This window comes from Dasypus novemcinctus, chromosome 5 (genome assembly GCF_030445035.2).
Source record: "Dasypus novemcinctus isolate mDasNov1 chromosome 5, mDasNov1.1.hap2, whole genome shotgun sequence".
In the NCBI taxonomy this organism is placed as follows: Eukaryota; Metazoa; Chordata; class Mammalia; order Cingulata; family Dasypodidae; genus Dasypus; species Dasypus novemcinctus.
This window is the reverse complement of record NC_080677.1, coordinates 8,440,228-8,460,720: the sequence shown is the minus strand read 5'-3', so window position 1 is coordinate 8,460,720 and position 20,493 is coordinate 8,440,228. Positions and strand designations below refer to the sequence as shown.

Below are 20,493 nucleotides of genomic sequence, written 5' to 3'. Positions count from 1 at the left end.
TCCGTACTGCCCCGAGGATGCCGGGCCATGAGCAGGGAGATGCCACGGTCAGAGCAGAGCCCAGCCTCCAGCGAGGGGGGACGGACCGGGGGTAACATGGGAGCCATGCGCGCAGAAAGGGGGGCCCTGGAGTGGAGCCCGGCCACCGTCGCCAGCCAGGAACGTCCTGAGTGCCACATCTGCCCGGCAAGCAGGGCAGGACGAGGGGCAGGTCAAGGGTGAAGCTCAAGGTTACAGTCTGGGCAAGGTTATTGAGGAGGGAGGTAGGAACCAGCAGGCTCTGGGGTGATATCGTGCCGCCCAAAAGGGCTTCTCGGGTGGGTGTCAGGAGGAAGGCGGAAGTGGACGTTGGATCTGGGGAGCCCCCAGCTGGACTGGAGTAGAGAGCAAAGGAACAGCCCCTAAGGCCAGGGCGTGAGCCGGGGGAGGGGGCGGGCAGGGCTCTGGAGAGAAGGACGCCCAGAGAAGCTCACGAGGAGCTGCAAAGCTCCAGGCAGGGATGACCTGGGAGAACGGGCAGGGGGCTCCCCGTGGGAAGTCGGGAAGAAAGCGCCACCGCAGGGGAGCTGTGCACCCTGGTGAGCGCAGCAGAGCAGGCCTCCCAGGAAGGTGTGCTGCACCACCAGGTCCCTGGGGTGGGGCAGAGGCCAGCGCCAACGGCTTGGAGCCAAGGAGAGGTGAGGGGAACAGAGACGGGGGCGAGGGTGGACGCCAGATCCCCAAAAGTAGGCTGAGAGGAAACGTGGAGGGGACCCAGAGGAAATGAGTCAAGAGAAGGTTAGTGTTGGTGACGGGCCAAGAGGAGGAACCAAGGGTGCATAGAGAGAAGAAGGCACAAGGGATCTGAGAAGAGGCAGGCAGGCCAGGGTCAAGGGCAAACTGGGAGAGTCCCGTCTGAGAGTCACCAAGACCCCAAAAGAAGAGGCAGGAGGGCATCCACGCAGCACACAAGAGCCCGTCTAAGGTCTGCCCGGAGCAGCACGAGTTGAGGGGCCACCGCCCTGGCGCGGCCTCCGCACGCAAGCCATCGGCACGCACCTGCCCTGGGTGAATTCCCACGGCCCCTTCCTGCGTGGCCCTCGAGGTGCTGGCAGTGAAGCTGCACCTGGGGCCCTCCAGACCAGGCTCACCCCTGGGTCTCACGGCCAGAGGGACCCCGGGAAAGGGCCCTAACGTGCTCCTGGGTTGGCCCTGAGCCCCACCTCCCTCGTTCCCCCGCCCCCCTGCCCCACGTCCCCTGGACCATGCTCTGTAGACCCAGCGCTGCCCTCCATGCCACCGCTCCCGCCCTCGGATGGGGGCCGCGTTCTCTTCTCCAGGTCTGCGTTCTCTCCTCTCCTTCATCTTGGATTGCCGTCTGCAGCCAAGGGCCCTCCATCCCCGCGCGGGGCCTCCTGCCTTCCCAAGTGCTGTAAGAGGGCGACAACCGCACCCACACAACCCGCTGTCGCCCGGGAGGTCTGGACGGCGTCCTGTCTTAGCGCCCTGGGCACCGGTGCAGGGCCTGGCTCCTCAAAGGTGCCCGGCACCTCTTCCTGCTGAACGAGCGCAGCACCGCCAGGCACTTCACAGCGTGCCTCACTTCTTTATCCCCAACGGGCCGTCAGAACATCCCTGCCCAGCATCGAGCAGACTCACAATTTTGAGTCAGAAATGAAAAGCAAGGAGGCCCAAATAACACATCATTTCCTACCGCCTGTTGTAGCAGAGGACCAGGAATCTTTTGGACCCTGCGGTGAAGAGCCTGCTGGGCTGATGGATAAAACGTCATTTATAAATAGATTGGAAACCAACCAGGGGCCACGTCCAGGCGATGAAAGGAACGCCTCATGCGGTTTCTGGGTACCCAGGATGCACCACCTCTCCCCTGAAGTCAACGCAGGCATCGCCCTCCGAGACGCGGGACTGTGCTTTTCTGATTTTGTGCAGCCACGGCCTCTCCGGAACGCCAAGGTATTTTGACCAGGAATGGCGTGCCCCAGCACGCCTGGGGGGGTGCCTCCTGCACCCGCTCACAGCTCCGTTCCTGCCTCCCTCCCAGAACCCAAGGGCGGGACCCCTCACCCACGTCACGGCCTCCGCCACCTCCTACACGCCCGCTGCAGTGACTGGAGCTCGCGGGATGCTCACCCTCCAAGAGGCTGGTCCCCACCCGGGGAGGTCACCAAGCCACGCTCTCGGGCGCAGGGGCGGAGGCCTGGCTTCCCGAGTGCCTGCTCCGGGTCGGACCCGGGGAGCCTGGTGAGGCTTGCGGTGTGGGGTCTGCCAGGGGGTCCACTCAGAGGTCACCGCTGGAGGAGGAAGGAGAGGGTCCGCCACGGCCAGGGGCGCAGGTCCTCAAGCACTTACTGGTGTGGCGCCTACTCACGCTGGGTGCTGTCTGTCCAAAGAGAGCCATGTGAAGGAGCTCACGGGACCCCCAAACCCTTCCACGATCCTTGCCTTACAGAGGAGGGCCAGCAAGCCCAGAGAGGTCGAGCGGTGCGCCTAAGGCCACACAGACTGGCCTCATGGGGCAGGCCTGGAGGGAGCCCAGGTGGGGACGGTGCCGAAGCCAGGGAAGTCTGTGCGACCTCCGGGGGCCACTTGAGTTTTCGTGGTGGACCATGCCTCCGAAGGGGTTGTCCGGCAAGTTACGTCTTCGGGACATGCTTCTCACCACCACAAGACTGACACCCTGCCGTCTCCACTCTAGCCACTTCTCAGATTGACTTTCCTGTAGGGAATACGTTCAAGGGGCAATTCCAGGCATGTTTGGGACACGTACAAGAGGATTCTAATTTTGGTTTTGGTACTTTTTGTTGCTGTTGTTTGTTTTTGCACATAAAGGGTTAGTTTTAGATGCTTTAAGGATAGGATAGAGTTACATCATGAATATAAAAGTTACTTACAGAATTAACAGATTGTTATACCATTTATATTAATACTGCTAAAAACACACAAAAGAGTTTTGATGATGCCACATTTTCCAGAAGAAAAATATGAAAGCTCCTGCTTCCTGCAGAATCTGGCTTCACCCTTCTGGGGTAACTCATTTCATCGTCAATGACTTCCCAACAAATGCCCCAAATCCCATTAGATGCCCCGAAGATTGAGTACTCCCAGCCCTCGGGTCGTAATGCCCTTTCCACTCCCGGCTGCTTGGACCCAGCTCACACATCACCCCTGCAGCCCCGACACATGCCAGGTAGGGCTCCAGCAGCATGCTGAAGATTTCTTGCTTGCAAAATGTCCATTTTCCCCACCAAACTCCACTGCAACCAAGATTTTACTATGTCCCTCCCTCCTTCCTTCCCCAACACATAAACTCAAAACACTCAAGAAATGATGGTTGGATAAAGAAATACACGACCTGGAAGGAAGGAAGGAGGGAGTGGAGAGAATCAGGCAGGAGGAAAGAGGGAGAAAGATGGAAGGAGGGAGTGAGGACGTGGGAGGGAGCAGGGACGGGAGACAGGGAGGGGGAGAGGAGGGCGGACGGGCACTTCAGGGGCCCTGGGTGACCCTGCAGCCGGCCAGCCCCACAACCCGGGGAAGGCAGAAGGGTCATCACACGCTCTGGGGAGAGAGAGCACACACCCCAGCACACGTCCCTTCCCTGCGTCCCAGTGTTTCACCCATGAAGGTCATCGCAAAGGGACATGGCCTTCAGCACCTACCACTGACCTGGCGTGAGTCGCCGACTCCCAAAGCCGCCCCCATGACAGATGGACGGCCGACCCTAACGCGGCATCACCACCAAGTATCAGGCCCCCCCGGTCCTGGGTGCCAACTTTGCGAGCTGGACCCACCTCCCAGACCGGTGGGCAGAGCACAAGCTGTGGGAGGGGTAAAGCCCTGGGCGGTGCTGGGTATCCAGCAGGTGCTCAATCAGTGCAGGGCCCCCATGACCAACGACCCCAGGAGATGGTGGGAGACCTGGCCGCAGGCCCAGGAAAACGGGCTCAGGAAGCATGGTGAGGAAACACAACTCGTTGCTCCGCTCTTCTCTTCCTCTCTTATCACCAAATGGGTGAAGCCCCGCAGGCGCTGCTGCCGCGCTGCTGAGACCAGCTTCCCCGTGTCCCGGACCCCTGGACCCCTCTTCCTTGAGCGGCAGTGGAATACAGGGGCTCAGTAAATGGGCTTTGGAGCCAGGCGCCACTCTATGAAATGCTCCACCAATTTCTCACCTGTGAAACGGACGCCGGCTCTTTCACCTACAGGCCACGGCATAATACCCGTGCTGCGCTTTGCAGGACGCCTTGAGGCGAGCGACAGTTCACCATTTTGCTGTGGTTCTTCATCCCTATCTACTCCCCACCGTGCACATCCTAACTGCCTTCTCAACCTGCAGAATCGTTCTCTCATGCTAGCTGGCGTGGGAAGCTGGACACAGAAGTGGGAGGACAGGTCTACCCCTACCTCGCGGCCTCAGGGGAGCTTGCAAAGGGACTGAGCTGAGAGTCACAGACCCGGGACCCTTATCCGTATCAGCCTCCCTGGTTCAGTTTTTATGAGACTTTGAGACGGAGGAGCGGAAGTTTATTATCCATTAAGAAACGGTGTTAAAATCCATAATTTTAGGGGAAAGTCATAAGAATCCTCGAAAACCTTGGATGAGTCATTTACCATAAAATAAAAAGCTTGCTAGAACACTCTTGCTTTCTTAGAGTTATCTGGTCCTCTAAGGCCATAAAACGGTTACATTTAAGTTACTCCATACATGCTGATAAAAATAAATGTGCCTTCAAGATTTTCCTTATTTCAGAACCAAACGCTTTCGTAAAACTATTTCAAATGTCTGACCTCTTCTATTTGAGAGACAAAAAAGGTGAAAAATGAAACAGTCACAACCAAGAATTCAAACACCCAAGAAATCAAAATTATCAGGAGAAATGACTGTTTTGACTACTAACGAAGCTGTGATTTCACACTTTGGCTATTCATGAGGAGTCACTATTTTCCTACTACACCCATGCCCTGAAAGGCCAATTATCATGTTTTGAAGGCAAATTAAGCTCAGGAAAGGAGAACTAAGCTCAGCAGAGGAGAACCCACAGATGTTCAGAGGCTGAGCTGGGACTTTAATCTCCAGTTTCTATATAATCAAACAGTCCTGTAATGAAAGGGAATTCAAGGACAACGATTTGTCCTGTCTCTCTGATTAAGACAGTTTTACTCTGACAATTAACCAGAGGGTTATTGTTTTACAATGACATTTTTCTCCTTTTGTGGGACGGCTCCAGGGCAAGCCGGCAGCGACCGCGCACTCACCATGACGTCCCCCTTCAGCAGCTGCGCTGGCTCGATGGCGATGCAGACCCTGCTCTGGTTCTCCAGACCCACATGGCTTTGGAATAAACAGAAAAAGGTAGATTGATGTAAAACTACATGAGTTCACGGAGTCAAAGCATTTGGAAAAAAGCAATACTCCAAAAATATCCCAAATAGCCCAGGAATCTAAGTTCTGAGCAGCTAGCCTATAGAAAGGAGTCCAAAAAGGCTCACGGCAATGAGAGAGAGTCACGAGAGTTTTATCCCTGCGATGAGCCGCCCTGAAGTCCCTGAATTTCCTAGGCGATGAGGAAAGCTTCCGTCACGAGCTGCAATGCAACCGGAAAGCGTCACCCATGCCTGCATCCAAAGGGAATCCAGAGCCACGAGAACAGTTAGTTTTGAGGGTGGGTGGCCCATTGGGGCGGACGTTCTTTAGCTATATTAGCTTTCCTTTCACCTTCCTCAAATGCTTATCCAAAAACAAAAGTACAAACACAAAGAGCTCAGAAATCCCTTCAGATTCTGAGGCTGTCTGGGTACCCTCCGTCTAAAACTCAAAGGCGAGGGAAAGAAACAAGAGAATCAGACCGTTTCTTTGGACCCTCCCAATATGCTGAATTCAGAAGAACAAATGTCTGCCTTCCTGGAAGCTCCACCGGCCAAGCCCCTTTCATCAGAGTCGTCAGGAGGTCCAGCAAGAGGACGTCAGCTCAGAGGCAGGAGGGAGTCGAAACGGGATGAAGACAACGATGCCTCCCCTCGGCTCTTCGTCAGACCCATCCCTTGGTTTCCCACAATCTCTATGACTCCCTCCCACCCCTTTCATGGGAAATGTAGCTTGGGCTAGACCACGATTTCAGAGCTATCCAGAAGTCACGGCACCAATCAAAGCCTCGACGTGGAAAGCATCGGTACTTACTAGATCCCCGACGTGTACACGGGCTGCATTGCTTGGTAGAGCTTCAGAAAGGGTCGGCATGCTGGAAGAGAGGGCAGAGGCACTTGTAAAGGCAGAGCAGGGAAGAGTGAGGATGACGCTGAGGAGCAGAGAGGCGAGAGAAAACATCCTGAAACACGGAGACCGAGGGTGCCACCATCAGCACGCCGCGTGGGAGGGTCAGGGGAAGCCAAAGTGAGCCACGGGGGAGGCCAGATCTGGCCCGAGAAGGCTGGCAGAGCCGGTCAAGCAGCTCAGCCTTCATCCTGAGGGCAAGTGGGAATCGCTGGATGCTTAAGCCAGCCAGCGGCACCATCAGCTTGTGACGCAGCGAGATCACTTTGGCCACCAGGACAGAGTTCTGAGGACAGTGACACACTTTAAGGAAGCAGAGGAAACTGAGGAGCCGCGCCCGAGCCAGCCTGGAAGGGAAGAGGGCCTTTCCTGACCCTTGGTGATATGTCATGTGCTTTCTCACCAGGGCATTTCAAAGAGGGAGGAGGGGATGAGTGGAGAATGCTGAGACCCAGGCCCCTCTCTTGCTGGGCTGCCCGCATGGCCAGTGGGATCCTCTGAGGCTGAGTTCAGAGCCACCTGGCCGACCAATGGGAGCTGCTGGCCCAAGATGATGAGTCACTTGTGCACGGGACAGGCCAGTGACCCTGATCAACCTCACTGGACCCGTGACCATCTTGACCAAATCCAAGATGGTGGTTTGTCTGCAAAATGATGGTCCACCATAAACCACCAGAATGCAAGCACCATGTGCTACATGTTGCCTTTCTGACCCCCAAAGGAGGGTACAGGCTTATTCAAATCTAAGGAACCAAAGTCATTACTGCACATGTGTGTTCCGCAATAGCAATGGAGAGGCTCGCTGCTGTGGATGAGAGCTCACCTCCTCCCGTGTCGAAGCTGGGGATGCCGTGGAGGATGACGAAATGCAGAAAGAGGGGCGAGGCATTCATTTTCACAGACCCCGACAAAAGACCACTCAGAAACTGAACGTACCTGCAAAGACAACAAGCTTAGAAAGCATCCCAGACACGCCCTCCACTTCTCACCCCAAGCTTAAGTAAAAACCAGGGAGGAAAGGGTTGTGGGGAGCACTTATTAGTGCCGTAGAAAAAGCAGCAGCACAGCCACACTCTTCTTGGGGTTCTTCGGGGTGAACCATCTCAAAGCTGTCAGCACGGGGGAGCTTTCGGCATCCAGCTCCCTGTGGAGCCCCAGCCATGAACCTGCCAGCCGGTCACACACCTGAGTAAACTTTCACCGCGTGCCGCCATGGGTCACGCAGCAGGGACACAGACAAATGGGAGCCCTAGGCACAAACTCCTAGTGTCTCAGCTCTTAGTGATCTGTCCCCAAATCAGAAGGGCAGGGCGACACCTCGTAGGAAGGGGTGTCGGCCAAGCCAAAATACCGGGAGGTGCAGCCCCCAGGCTGCCATGGTCCTCTGGGGGAGCAGCAGGAAAACAAGGAATTTGCCCTAGAGCGAGGGTGCACTCGATGGCCATCACGCCTATTCAGCCCCAACTTGTCTGAATTTAACTCCACTTTCTCCTCGCACACAGGAAACCTAAGTAGTGTATTTGGATCTTCACTCCAATCATATGCTGATGCCTCAGAGGCTCTCCCAGTAAGAGGCTCCCTGAGCTTAAAATAGGTGGAGCAAAGCCCTGGTTCCTGAGCTCATACACTGCCGCTAGCTGTATTACTCCCTTCTCTTCATGACTCATCTCCAAACTGGTGAAGGCTGCCTCTGCTATATGCCTGAAGACTGGCTGTGATGGTCAAATTCACATGTCAACTTGGCTGGTGTCCGGTAAGCATAAGCACTGGCTTAATTGTTCCTAGGAAGGCATTTACCAGATGATCTGCATCTATAGTGAGCTGACTGCATCTTGGCTGTGTAAACCAATTCCTATAATAAATCTCTGCATATGTGGATGGGTGGATGCATGAATGAATGGATGGATGATGGATAGGTGGATGGGTGGATGGATAGATGACTGATTGATAAAAGGATGGAAAGATGGATGGATGGATGGAATGGGTGATGGACAGGTGGATGGAGAGATGACTGAAAGATGATGGATAGACTGATTGATGGATCATGGATAGGTAATTGGTGGATGGATAGATGATTGACAGAATGATGGCTGGATGGATGGATGATAAATAGGTAGATAGATGGGTGGATAGATGATAGATGGAAAGATGGATGGATGGATGATGGACAGGTAGATGGGTAGATGGAGAGATGACTAAAAGATGATGGATAGATCGATGGATGGATCATGGATAGGTAGATGGGTGGATGGATAGATGATCGATAGACAAATGAAAGAAGGATGGCTGGCTGGCTGATGGATAGGTGGATGGGTGGATGGATAGATGATTGACAGATGATAGAAGAATGGCTGGCTGACTGGATGGATGGAATGGTTGATGGATAGGTAGATGGGTAGATGGAGAGATGATTGACAGATGATAGAATGATGGAAAGATGGATCGATGGACGATGGATGATGGACAGGTAGATGGGTGGATGGATAGATGACTGATAGATGATAGATGAAAGAAAGGAAGGAAGGACAGATGGAGGACCCTGACTGATAAACCTGCAGTCCTCCCTTGTTAAGACGCATCAGCCTTCTTGCAGGGTGTCAAGGCTAACTGCAGGGAGCCCGCTGTGCACATTTGCCCATTGAGAGAGAAATTTCTATGCCTGGAGTGTTTTCCCGTCGTGGAACTCATCAGATGTGACTTGAGGTGATGGTGGGAAAGCGAGCCCAGACTCCCATCCTGCCCGTTGACTCCTCATGGCCTTGGCTGCCACCCTGAAGAACGTAGCCTCACCATGTCCTGTCTGGCCCATGCCTCTTCCCGGGCAGCTCCAGTCCTCTAGGTCCCCTCTGGGGGTCCCCAGTGCCCTGCACACACCTCCACCTTAGACTCCACACTTCCCAATAATCTACTTATTTTCATGTTCTTTGCAGGGAAGACAACAAAACAAATGCGCTGTAACAAAAGCCTTATAATATCAAATCATCTCTATATCTTTAACACTAACAGCAGATCCTAGAAAACAGGAAGCAGTAAGTAAAAGTTTAAGGAACAATTTAAATGAGTGTACCACCGCACAAAGGATTGTCCAAATCTTCCAACTACCCCAGCCCGAGGCCCATCCCTGTGTAAGTTAACAGCCATCCTAGATGAAATGGTCATCAAGCTCAGTCTTATTTGTGTTTACCAAAAAATCTCTATGCTTCCAATTCAGACACAGTCCATTATTCCAAGGAGCTGGAGTTGTGTGCAAAGCAAATTGAGCAAAAGGGAACTGCTGTTAAACATTAAAGACACCTACTTAGGAAAACATTAGGAAAAACAGATGCCTCATCTCAGATAAAATCCATTTCAGTCTTTCCATCTTTCCGGTGGCAAACTGGCCCCTGCCCAAGATGACCTGGCCTGGCAGTGGTGGGGCTTGCCACCAGAGGGCTCCCACAGGCCGTCCCTGTCCGGCATTTCCTACCATGACAACAAAATGGCTTAGCTTTTCCGAACAGGGAAATAGGAAGGGGGAAGTGGTCTCCTTATGTCCAGTCACCTAAAGGTGACCCATGCACATCTCATGGGATTCTGTGACCCTCTGGTTTTCAGCAAAGGTCATACAGGAATCGTGAGCTTTTACTAATATTTGGGTTATCTTTGTTAGGCACAAAGATACGGAGATTAGCGAAGCGGGTATCACTCAGTGAGTGCCTGCTTCCCATGTACGAGGTCCCAGGTTCAATCCTCAGTACCTCCTAAAAACAAAGAAATGAAGAAACTAATTCATTGGGAAGTGGGTGTATCTCAGTAGTTGAGCATCTGCTTCCCATGTACGAGGTCCTGGGTTCAATCCCCAGTACCTCCTAAAAAAAAAAAAGTGGAGATTAGCAGGAACCCCAAATCATCCCTCTCTGTGCAGTTCTGGGAACCAGAAAATCCGGTTCTTGGCTCCTGTTGCTTGTGGATGGCAGACTGCCTCAGTTACCCCAGCAGCGCCTTGCTGTGATCTGGAGCGACTCACCCGCTGGTGGTCCCTCCAGGGGAGAGGAATCCTTTTACCCCTGGAGACACTCACTGGGCTCCAGCACAGGGAGACCTCGGGACCCCGCTGCCCTTTCAGCAGTTTACATTTCCTTACAGACATGGGCGGGCGGCTCTGAAGGTGCTGGAATGGAGATGCTCCTATGTAACAAGGAGCGTGGGGGCGAGCCCTCTGCCTGAGCCCAGCTCCCGCCTCCCTACGGGGAGCGGGGCAGGGGGTTACTGCCAAGGCCCCCGTGGAGGAAGCGGGCGTGCCTCCGTGCGTAGGAGCACCCGGCTTCGGTTCCTTCCTGGGAAGAGCCTGCCTCTGCTGCCCCAGCCCCCTGAACTGCCGCCCCACCGTGCCATCAGAGTGAGAGCAGTTGCTCTCCCCAGACAAGCAGAGTACAGGTGGGAGTGGAAGAATCCCGTTTCACTCCAAGACCCCGCAAAGGAGGAGGCAAAAACCAGGGCCACGGGCTCACACCTGGGTTACAGACCAGACAAGGAAACAGGGTCACCCCTGCCATTTTGTCCCCAAAGTAGGAACTTTCTATAAGTCTAGATTCTGAGACTTGGTACTCCATCACTTAACCAATAAGGAAAGAAAAGTAAGCTTTGAGCATATAATCCCTATCTGCCCTTTAAAAAGCATCTGCTTTCTATGAATTCCTATTTTCAGGTAAGCGAAAGACATAAAATGTAAAGGTAAAACACAATTTACTTTTTCATGGGTGCTGTTCTAATTTAAACACACACATCGTTTATGCCTCAGAGTATTTTCCCAGAAGGAAACCGACTTAACTTTGTGGAGCTCAAGTTACTTTTCGGTTATGTGGTCCTAGGACTTGCCTGTAACTTCTGGGTCAGAGTTCTGGATTTGGGGATACTGCAGAGGTTTGCTCTACCGTTTATAGTAAGCACAGCTGTGATCGGAAAATCACAGAGAGAAAAATCTCCCACCGACCACACCCCACACAGTCCCACCTTCAAGAGAGGAACACACGACAGATGCTATACATGGAACACATCCTGGTAAGTTCTAGAAACGAAGGCCTGTGGCTCACGTGGATGAGGCCGGGGTCAGCGGTCAGCACCAGGGGCCCTCAGCACTGCACCCCCATCCAGCTGCTGCCAGTTAGAACCTCACATCTCAGGGCGCTAAGGGGGGTGGTCCCAGCTCTGCCAGCTCCGTGGGACTTGGCGGCAGTCACCTGAGCAGGAGTGTTGGGGTCTACCCACTGCCATAACACTGAGCTCCTCTTTATGCAACGATTTTACTTTAGTGTGTGAGGTGGGGAGCAGAGGATATTTAGTCATTTAACTGGTGGATGAAAACCCTCATAGAGTAAAACAAATGCATGCATGAACACGTGGTACTAGAACTGTCCATGAATGTTAATTTCATGGCTGGGGTGATCTCAGCCCACTATTCCCACAACCTTGCCTCACGCCCTCCTCGGCCGCTGGGACTAACAGACGGAGGTGCGTTCGCTTCAGCTTCTGGAGTGCGAGCTGGACAATGGGTAGAACCCTATCGAAGAGAGTACTGTAAATGCCAAATACATTCACAGGTGTGAAGATGCCTTCCGAGGCGAGGAACTGCACAGCAGATACAAGGGGTAGAGTTAGAAACGAGCCTTGCTGACGTGAGAGACGGAGGCCAGGGAAGGGGCAACGGTTTCAAGTATTTAGTTTGCAGGTGCCATGATCTGAGACACTCGGCGCTCGGCCTGGACGGCCACACCACCCCAGCGGGAAGGAACTTGGGACCGTGCCCAGGCCACAGCCGCCCGCTTCTCTGGGGGACACCCGCCTTCTCCGAGAAGGCCAGCGTGCATGGCGACCCTGGGAGGATTCGCGAGGTCTAAGACGCGTGAGGACCCACCGCGGCCACACGCCATGCAGCAGCATCCTTTTGACAAAGCATCTGGACTCCTACATCCTTGGCCTCACCCTGAGCCTAAGGCTGGCGTGTTCCTTTGTCCTTTTGGATGATTAGGGCAATCACGGCAAAAGTTACAGACGTGTCAAAAATTAAGTGATCCTCTAATGTTAGCATAGTTTTTGCTAGCTATGAGAAACACAGAGGAAATCCTCATTTCAGTGGACTTTCGGTTTCTCTTCCATTTTCTTCTGCAGAGAAGATAGTGGGACGACACCTTATGGGACCCTACCTGGGGTTCCCCAGAGGACATCCTTGCACCCGGCTGTCAGGAGATATGAGCTAACCCAAAGAATCAGCCTGTCGTTCTCCCTCATTAAATGCCACGGAATGGATGTCAAGACAGATGTAACTGTCTTGGAAAGAAAAGGAAGAGGACAGGACGTCAGGAAACTTCAATCATTTTCACTAATCACTTCCAGTATGCTGATGATAAGCTAAGACTCTACGAGGATATTTTATTTTTTAAGAGGTACTAGGCATTGAGCTCAGCACCTCGAACCTGGGAAGAAGGCACTCAACTGAGCCACATCCACTCCCCTTACAAGGATTATTTTTTAAATTATTTATAAAGAAGAAAGGGCTCCAAGTTCTCAGCGTCCCTCTAATACATCAGTGGAGAGGATCAACAGGTAACAGGAAGCCAACACCAGTATCTCAACAAGCTGCATCTCATGGTGCCCTGTTTGTTGAAGGATAAAGGTACAAAAAAAGGAGAGAGAACTGTCCATTGTCACAGCTCCTGTGTCCAAAACCAGCAGTTAAAGTGGGTCATTGTTGGCTGGGCCCCATTGGACCAACTGCTCAGTGGCATTTAGATGGAATGAGAAAAGCAGCACAGCATTTACTTTCCACTGAGTGGGCCTCCTGCAGAACAAGCCTGCTCAGCCGAATATTATCCAAAGGCTCAACATTCCTCCATCTGTGGCTGCTGTGAAGTCACGTTGAAGCGCTAAGCTTCTCAGGGCGACCAAGCCCAAGCTCACTAAGTCACTCCCTTCCTTCTACGAGATGGATTCTCAAACAGTCTCTTGAGCTCAGTCCTAACAGAAGCTGCACAGCTCCCACTGGAGCTTTCAGAGAGCCAGGGACAACTTCCAGGCACAGGCCTGTTCGGAAAGAAATATACTTTCTTCACTGCGGAGAATTTCACCTCTGCCCGGGAAGAGCCCTGTAGATGCATTTTACGCATTCACCCAGTATGCGCTCACTCAGTGAAGGGCCATTTGGCAGGTGGCTTCTGGGCGCAGGTGCCTGCAGGTGAACAGTGAGGAGTAAAACTCATTTCTTCTGATTTTCAGGTACAGGGAGCTTGGTCTTAGAATGCAAAACTGAATCCAGACCTTCATTAGAAAAATGTCAATGTGACAGCTTCAAAGGTGCAGCAAAGCCATGAAGAGCTGGGGGCATATTAAAGTCAGAAAGACTTTTTCTTTTTCTCTCTTTCTTCTACACTCTTTCAAAGTCATTTAAAAACTTTGGAGTTTGTGTTTCTGTGTGATGGAGCTGGACTCAGATGTGATCTCTGTTCACAAGCCTCTCCTGTTACTTTTACCGGAACTGTAGTTGGTGCTGGGGTTTAATGTATACCCAGGGGACCTGACTCTCTGGACTGACCATGTGATAGGCAGGCCCTGAGCCTCAACAGACTTGCAACTTCTACACTCTGGTTTATTGGACTTACCCCATTCAGCTAACATGGAGGTGAAGAAGGTCAACCACCACACCAGGGAGCCAAGAGTGCCTACAACTCCAAGCAGGAGAATTGCATCCAGCATCCATGTGGAATCTAAGCCCCCTCTTGATATAGATGTGGAGTGGACACAACCATTCTAAGGTCCACAGGATGGAGGAAGAGAGTATGGATTAGAGTGGACTTACTGATATTCTATTCATGAACTACTGTGATTAGTAATCAAAGGAAATGTGGCATTGGTGTGGAGAAAGTAGCCATGGTGGCTACTGGGGGTAGGGAGTAGGAGGAAAAGATGAGATGTGGGGGCATTTTGGGGACTTGGAGTTGTCTTGGGTGGTGCTGCAGGGACAGTTACCGGACACTGTATGTCTTCCCATGGCCCACTGGGTGGACTGTGGGAGAGTGTGGGCCTTGGTGTGGACGACTGACCATGAGGTGCAGCGGTGCTCAGAGATGTAGTCACCAAATGCAATCAATGTCTCATGATGATGGAGGAGGTTGTTGTTATGGGGGGAGGAGTGGGGTGAGGGGGGTGGGGGTGTATGGCGACCTCAGAAGTTTTGAATGTAACATTAAAAAAATAAAGACAAAAAAAAAAAACTGCTAGGGCAGGAAATGAGAAGAATAAAAAGAAGGAAATAAGGGTCAAGGGATTAGGCCTTGCTAACCCCTCATGCCCCTTTTGGAAGGTGCTCAACAGAGGAGGAGAGACTGATGGGCCATGTGAGGGGTTATTACTGAGCAAACACCCCCAAAGGGCTCATGTGCTCTGTAGGACATTTGCTCAACAAGGGGCAAGTACCCACAGCGGACACCCACAACCCACGTTTGTGCAGAATATCCTGGCCTGAGCCAAAGTGGACCCAACCATTGAAAATGCACAAGACAAAAGCAAAAGGGGCCTCGGGCCTTCCTGGGAACCTCCTTCCCAAGTTAAGAGCAAGGCCCCTCTCATGACGACACATAGCTCTGACGTCGCTCCCAGCGTGGGCTGGCTCAGTGCACTGCGGAGACCAGATGCGAGCTAGCGAAACTCCCACACAGAGGGGCAGGAATAAAGCGAAGGGGTCTTCAAGACAAAAAACTCATTTTGGCCGAAGTCTCAGAAAATCTTATGAAAATTAACTGTTACTCGGTTAAAAAAAAAAAAAAAGACACTGTATGGAGCTGGGTCCTTAGCTCTATGAGGTCACCATGTGCAGAGGAGGTGGGTCTGATGGAAAACTGGCTACCAGGCTTTCCCACTGCCCCTGCCCCTGCCCTTCCTCAAGGTCATGCCCATCCCGTCAGCCTTGCAGGACAGCCAGCCAAAGGAGAAAGCTCTCTTCCAACAGGGCTTTTTCCCAACACTTGCAGAGCATCTTCCGTGGCCCACTCTCCACACAAGCAGTAGAGAGGCAGGTGAAGCAGGGACGGTGTTGTAGCTTCCTGGGCTGCTCGAGTAAGTATCATGCCATGGGTTGGCTTACATAATGGGAATTTATTCACTCATGGCTTTGAGGCGGAGAAAAAAGCCCAAATCAAGAAGGCATCATCATGGTGATGCTTTCTCCTGGAAACCTTGGTGTTCCAGGGCTGGTGGCCAGTGATCCTTGGTCCTGGGCTCCTCTGTCACATGGCAAGGCACATGGTGGCCTCTCCTGGCCGTTCAGTTTCTCTTGTGAATTCTGCTGAATTTCAGCTCCCTCCCTCCCTCTCTCCCTCCCTTCCTTCCTCACCTTAACTGAAGTAGCCTCCTCAAAAGGCCCTACTTGCAATGAGTTCATGCCCACAGGAACGGATTAAGTTTAAGAGCATGTTTTTCTGGGGTCCATACAGCTCCAAACCACCACGGAAAGGCTCCAGTATAAAGGAGAAGTACTGCCCTGGCCTCGGGGAGCTGACCATCCCTTACAGCAGTCGGCTGCTTGTGAGAATATCACTTTCCTGGAGCACAGTCACATTTATTCACTTAGGTATTGTCTATGTCATAACACAGAGCTGAGTAGTTGCAACAGAGAACACATGGTCCACAAGGCTTAAAATATTTACTTTCTAGCCCATTACAAAAAATTTCGCCCACTGCTGACCTAGGAGGAGAGAAACAGGTGCCAAAAAAATAATCAAAACCAAAACCAGCCCCCTGAGCAGAAAAGCCCATTCCTGAGCATGTGGAGAAAAAGATCATGGATTCACCTCTCTTGGAACTGGCCAGGAAGCGATGGTGGCTCTTACCCCCTGGGATGACTCAGTTCTCCTCTCAGTTTGCAAAAGCCCCTCCAGCCCCACAACATTTGACATGATCCCAGGCCAGCCATCCTGGTGGAGGGGCGGGGCTGCTTCCTCTCTCTCTCTTCCGGGAAGGAGGACCCGTTCAGCATGTTTTCAAGTAAATTCCACTTGCACCTTTACTCGGGCTCTGGGATCACATACATACCGTTTTTGGGATGGCTGCATTAACGCTGAAACTTTATCATCATAAAACTTCTTCATTGCGAATCTGTCGAGGGCCTGGTCGGCACTGTGGGAGCAGAGAGAGGGGTTAATTTGGTGGGAGATCCACTGCGGGGCCCTCAGCACGGCCAGCTCCCTGCAGCTGGTCCCCGTTCTTTCACTACAACCCGTGTACACCCGCTTCAACCATCTTTCCTTGGAATTCCCCACAGTGGAAGCCACACCAGCAGGCTCTGAAAGAGCACCTGAAGTACCTCCATCCCATCAGAGGGGCTGACACGTCACTGTACAGTCTACACGGCTCACGCAAACACAATCTGCTGAAGGGCCCTTGGCCTTCCCCGGCTCTGCTCTCCCTCCCAAATAAGGGAGGCCGGAGACAAACAGGCAGGCCCAGGGTTCGGGATCAAGAGGGAGCCTGGGCAAGTCAGGAGAGGTTGCAATGAGCAACCACAATACAGGATGCCATGCATACAGGGAAGCAAAGTCCACAGGACATCTCAGCTAGGGGACGCCCCATCAAGTTTCAAGAGAACAGTCTGGGCACGTGAGGGGGTGGGGGGGCTGAGCACCCCAGTTAGTACGTCAACACGGCAAACAGACTGGAGGGCCAGAACACTGAAACCAGCCTGGGACTGTCAAGGAATTCTGAGATTCAAGGAGCTGCACAGTAATATTTTTTGAAGTCACTGCCTGCTTTTTCACACAATTATTGTGCATTAAACTTCAGTTTCACAATGCCCACAGAAACTTTAGGAAACACCATCACGGGGCATTTTTAGGTCATCTCAATCTGACTGAAGCATGAACAATGGACAATAAATCTTAAACCTTAAGATGGGTTCTTAACAACGGGTCCATGAGCTTAACTGAAATGCAGAAAGCATTAATCCTGTGGGGACGTGCTGGAGTGGGTGTGATCTATTTATTAAATAGTACACATAGAGTGTAGACTTAGTAAGGGGGCTGCGGCTTTCACCTGACTGGCAAAGGGGCTGTGGAACAAGAAAGGTTAAAAACCCCTGCCTTGAGGGTGGGAAGTGGGAGTATATGGGAACCTCTTATATTTTTAATGTAACATTTAGTGTGATCTATGTATCTTTTAAAAAGAGATAATACCACAACAACATGGAGCCTAGAGTGTCTACAACTGGAAGCAGGAGGAGTGCATCCAGTACCCATGTGGAATCTAAGCCCTCACTTGACATAGGTGTGCAATGGACACAACCAATCCAATGTCCACAGAGAAAATGTGGAATGGGTGTGGGAACGGTAGCCATGGTGGCTGCTGGGTGTGGGGAACGGGAGGAAGAGATGAGATGTGGAGGCGTTTTCGGGACATGGAGTTGTCCTGGATAGTGCTTCACGGACAATTACGGGACATTAAAGATCCCCCCAGGGCCCACTGGATGGAACGTGAGAGAGTCTGGGCTATGATGTGGACCACTGACTATGGGGTGCAGTGATGCTCAGAGATGAACTTACCAGGTGCAATGGATGTGTCATGATGATGGGAGAGAGTGTTGCTGTGGGGGGAGTGGGGGGCGGGGGCGGTGGGGTTGAATGGGACCTCATATTTTTCATAATGTAATTTTTAAAAATAAATAAATAATTAAAAGAAAAAAAAAAGAGATAATAAAAATATTAGAAGTGGGAAAAAAAAAAAAAAGACCTTTTTAAAAATCTGAAATGTTTGGACGCTTTCCTTAGAAAACTGGGGTATGTACCCATCCAGACAGATTTTATCAGCCCAGAGCTGTGTGGATGACATGAAGATCCAGGAAAAGACTAGGAAAAAATAGGTAGGGAGCTGAGCAGAAGGACCAAAGCAGGTGCTCAACATTAAATTCAATGCATCCTGATTTCCATCCTTTGCTTTGAAATGGGTCAGACAGCTGGCATTTGTCTAAATGAGGGGCTGTGCTGGGGGGATTGTCATAAACTGAAGGTTTATGAAGACTCAATATTTAGTATATTACTACAGTTGAAAAATATAGTAATAGATCCATCCTTTACGTTTCAGCACTCTTTAATGGAATTCATTTGTTTTATTAAATGTTAACTGCATTTGGCAAATATTTATGTACTGGCTCGATATCAACAAGTAGTCATCATTTTACAGACTTTTGTTTTATGGAGGATTGTTTTGATGGTGAAGGTACAAGAACGTCCTTACTTTTGTCACTTGAGGTTCCTGGAACAGTTTGTGATAAAGCCTTAACAATGCATGCTTCCTGTGCCCACTCTACTTCAGGGACATACTCTAAGGGCAAAAGGGTTCCAGAAATGAGCAGAGGTGTATAAACAAGAACGTGTTTACCATGGCATGCTTTATAGCAGAGAATAAATAGAAGCAATCTAAATTCCAAAGAACACCTGGGAGTAAGTGCAATCAGCACTGATTAAACACTTACTATTCCATCCATCTCATGGATTCCATCCATCTAACGAATTGAAGATAATGGAGCACTATGCTATAGACCTGTATCATTTGTGAGGGAAAGACAACTATGAAATAGTGGTACTTAAAGGAAAGCAGGTCCCATGACGGTGTTGGGATATGACCCTATTTAATACGTGTTTTTACTGCTAATAATAATAAGAGTATTAGTAACAGCAGACGCTTGTGCCTGACCCTGTGCTAAGTGCTTTACAAATGATGACATTTAATTTGCACAAAACGCTAACAAGTACAACTATTATTCCACTTTGCAGATCAGGACATTGAGGCTTGGAGACTCATGTAAATTGCCCGACACCACCCAGCTATGTACTGAAATTCCTAAAAGCTAGGGATTTTAAAAAATGTCCATGATGTGTTTTCAGCAAACAGAGCTCACAGCTCACTCGCTGCCCCCCATCCTACCCACAGAAGACAGAGCCTGCACAGGCGTGGAAGCTGGTTCAACAAACAACTGCTGGTCAGGGGCTCAGGGCGTGTTCTGTCCAGGTCCCGCTGGGCTCAGTTTCATCTCTGACCAAAGGTCTTTGGCCTGAGTGGTTTGATGTGAACCAGGAATCGCAATTTGCCTGGCCCACGCACAAATGCTCATTATCACTATGAGGGAATCTGATTTTCACTTAGGGATTCGGTTTCCCCCTGGCAGGCACAAGCTCCCCAACTTGGTTCCAGAGAAAACATCCAGAAAGTCCAATTTTGCTCCTTCATGCTAAAAAAGGAGGAGGTTTATCGGCCAACACGAATAGGCTCCTGCTTCCCCGAATGGAAGAGTTCCCGCTGCACAAACTGGGCACTGAGGGGAGAGGGCCAACACCAATTCAAGGCCCAGAGGAAAACAAATTCCAGAACTGAATTTCCAGTGCAAGCGGTGATGCAGACGCCCTGGCTTGGATCTGCAGCTACGAGGCGTTGCCCCCCGCCCCGGCTTCACTGTGCCCACCACCTGGGGCCCGACTACTCTTCCTGGGTGGACCCCAGACGCCCACGCTGAGCAGAGCCACCCAGAGCCAGGATGCGCCTGGCCTCGGCCCGGCCGCCCCCAGCGGCCACGAGGCTACCAGCAAGCTGCCCGGCTCTCTGGAGCCCCTTTCCTCACCCGTAAAAGCGAGGAAGGCACCCACTGCCTCACGGGTGGGTTGGGAGGCCCGGGTGGGAGAAGGCCCACTGGTCAAGGGCATGCCCCAGGCCCACACATGCAGCAGGCGGCGGCCAGGTGCGTCGCGAGGCATGAAAGTAGAGCGTGAGCTGACATGCGTCCTGCTCTAACAAGCCATTCATTTCGCCGTTATTTTCCTTAGGCCGTGACAGCGAGCTCAGTGGATTTTTGATGCCCTGCATCCGTCCTCAGCATCGATCTTAGGTAACCACTAAACTAGGAAGATGTCTTTTTCGCAAGGGTAACTCCCCCGGCTCCTCCAGCGATGATGGGATTTGGTGGCAGGGGCCTCAGCGGGCGAGATAAGGGAAGACCGCATCTGCTGAGCCAGGGGGCTCTGGTCAGCTCGCAGGCCGCAGCCCCCCCACGGGTCCTACCTGGCGGAAACGTTGGTGAAGTGCATGTAGGACGAGATCACCACTCCGATGCGTCCCTTCCCGCCCTGCAGGAGACAAAACCGGAACTGATGTTCTCTCGCTTCCCACCCCAGGGAGGTCACCGGGGGCGGGCGACGAGCGGGCTCTGG

At 51.9% G+C, this 20,493-nt stretch overlaps 1 protein-coding gene across 5 annotated transcripts in view; it reads right to left on the bottom strand.

Annotated features, from left to right (window-relative positions):
* TNS3 (tensin 3) overlaps positions 1-20,493 on the bottom strand; it is a 358,050-nt gene that overhangs the window by 127,825 nt on the left and 209,732 nt on the right. For all 5 annotated transcript variants that reach the window (XM_071215053.1, XM_058296654.1, XM_058296655.2 and 2 more), the window contains 5 exons: positions 20,345-20,409; positions 16,334-16,417; positions 7,095-7,207; positions 6,179-6,239; positions 5,257-5,332 (listed from right to left, as the gene is read on the bottom strand). In XM_071215053.1, coding sequence (XP_071071154.1) covers positions 5,257-5,332; positions 6,179-6,239; positions 7,095-7,207; positions 16,334-16,417; positions 20,345-20,409 — 399 coding nt within the window. The remainder of the gene's footprint in view (positions 1-5,256; positions 5,333-6,178; positions 6,240-7,094; positions 7,208-16,333; positions 16,418-20,344; positions 20,410-20,493) is intronic.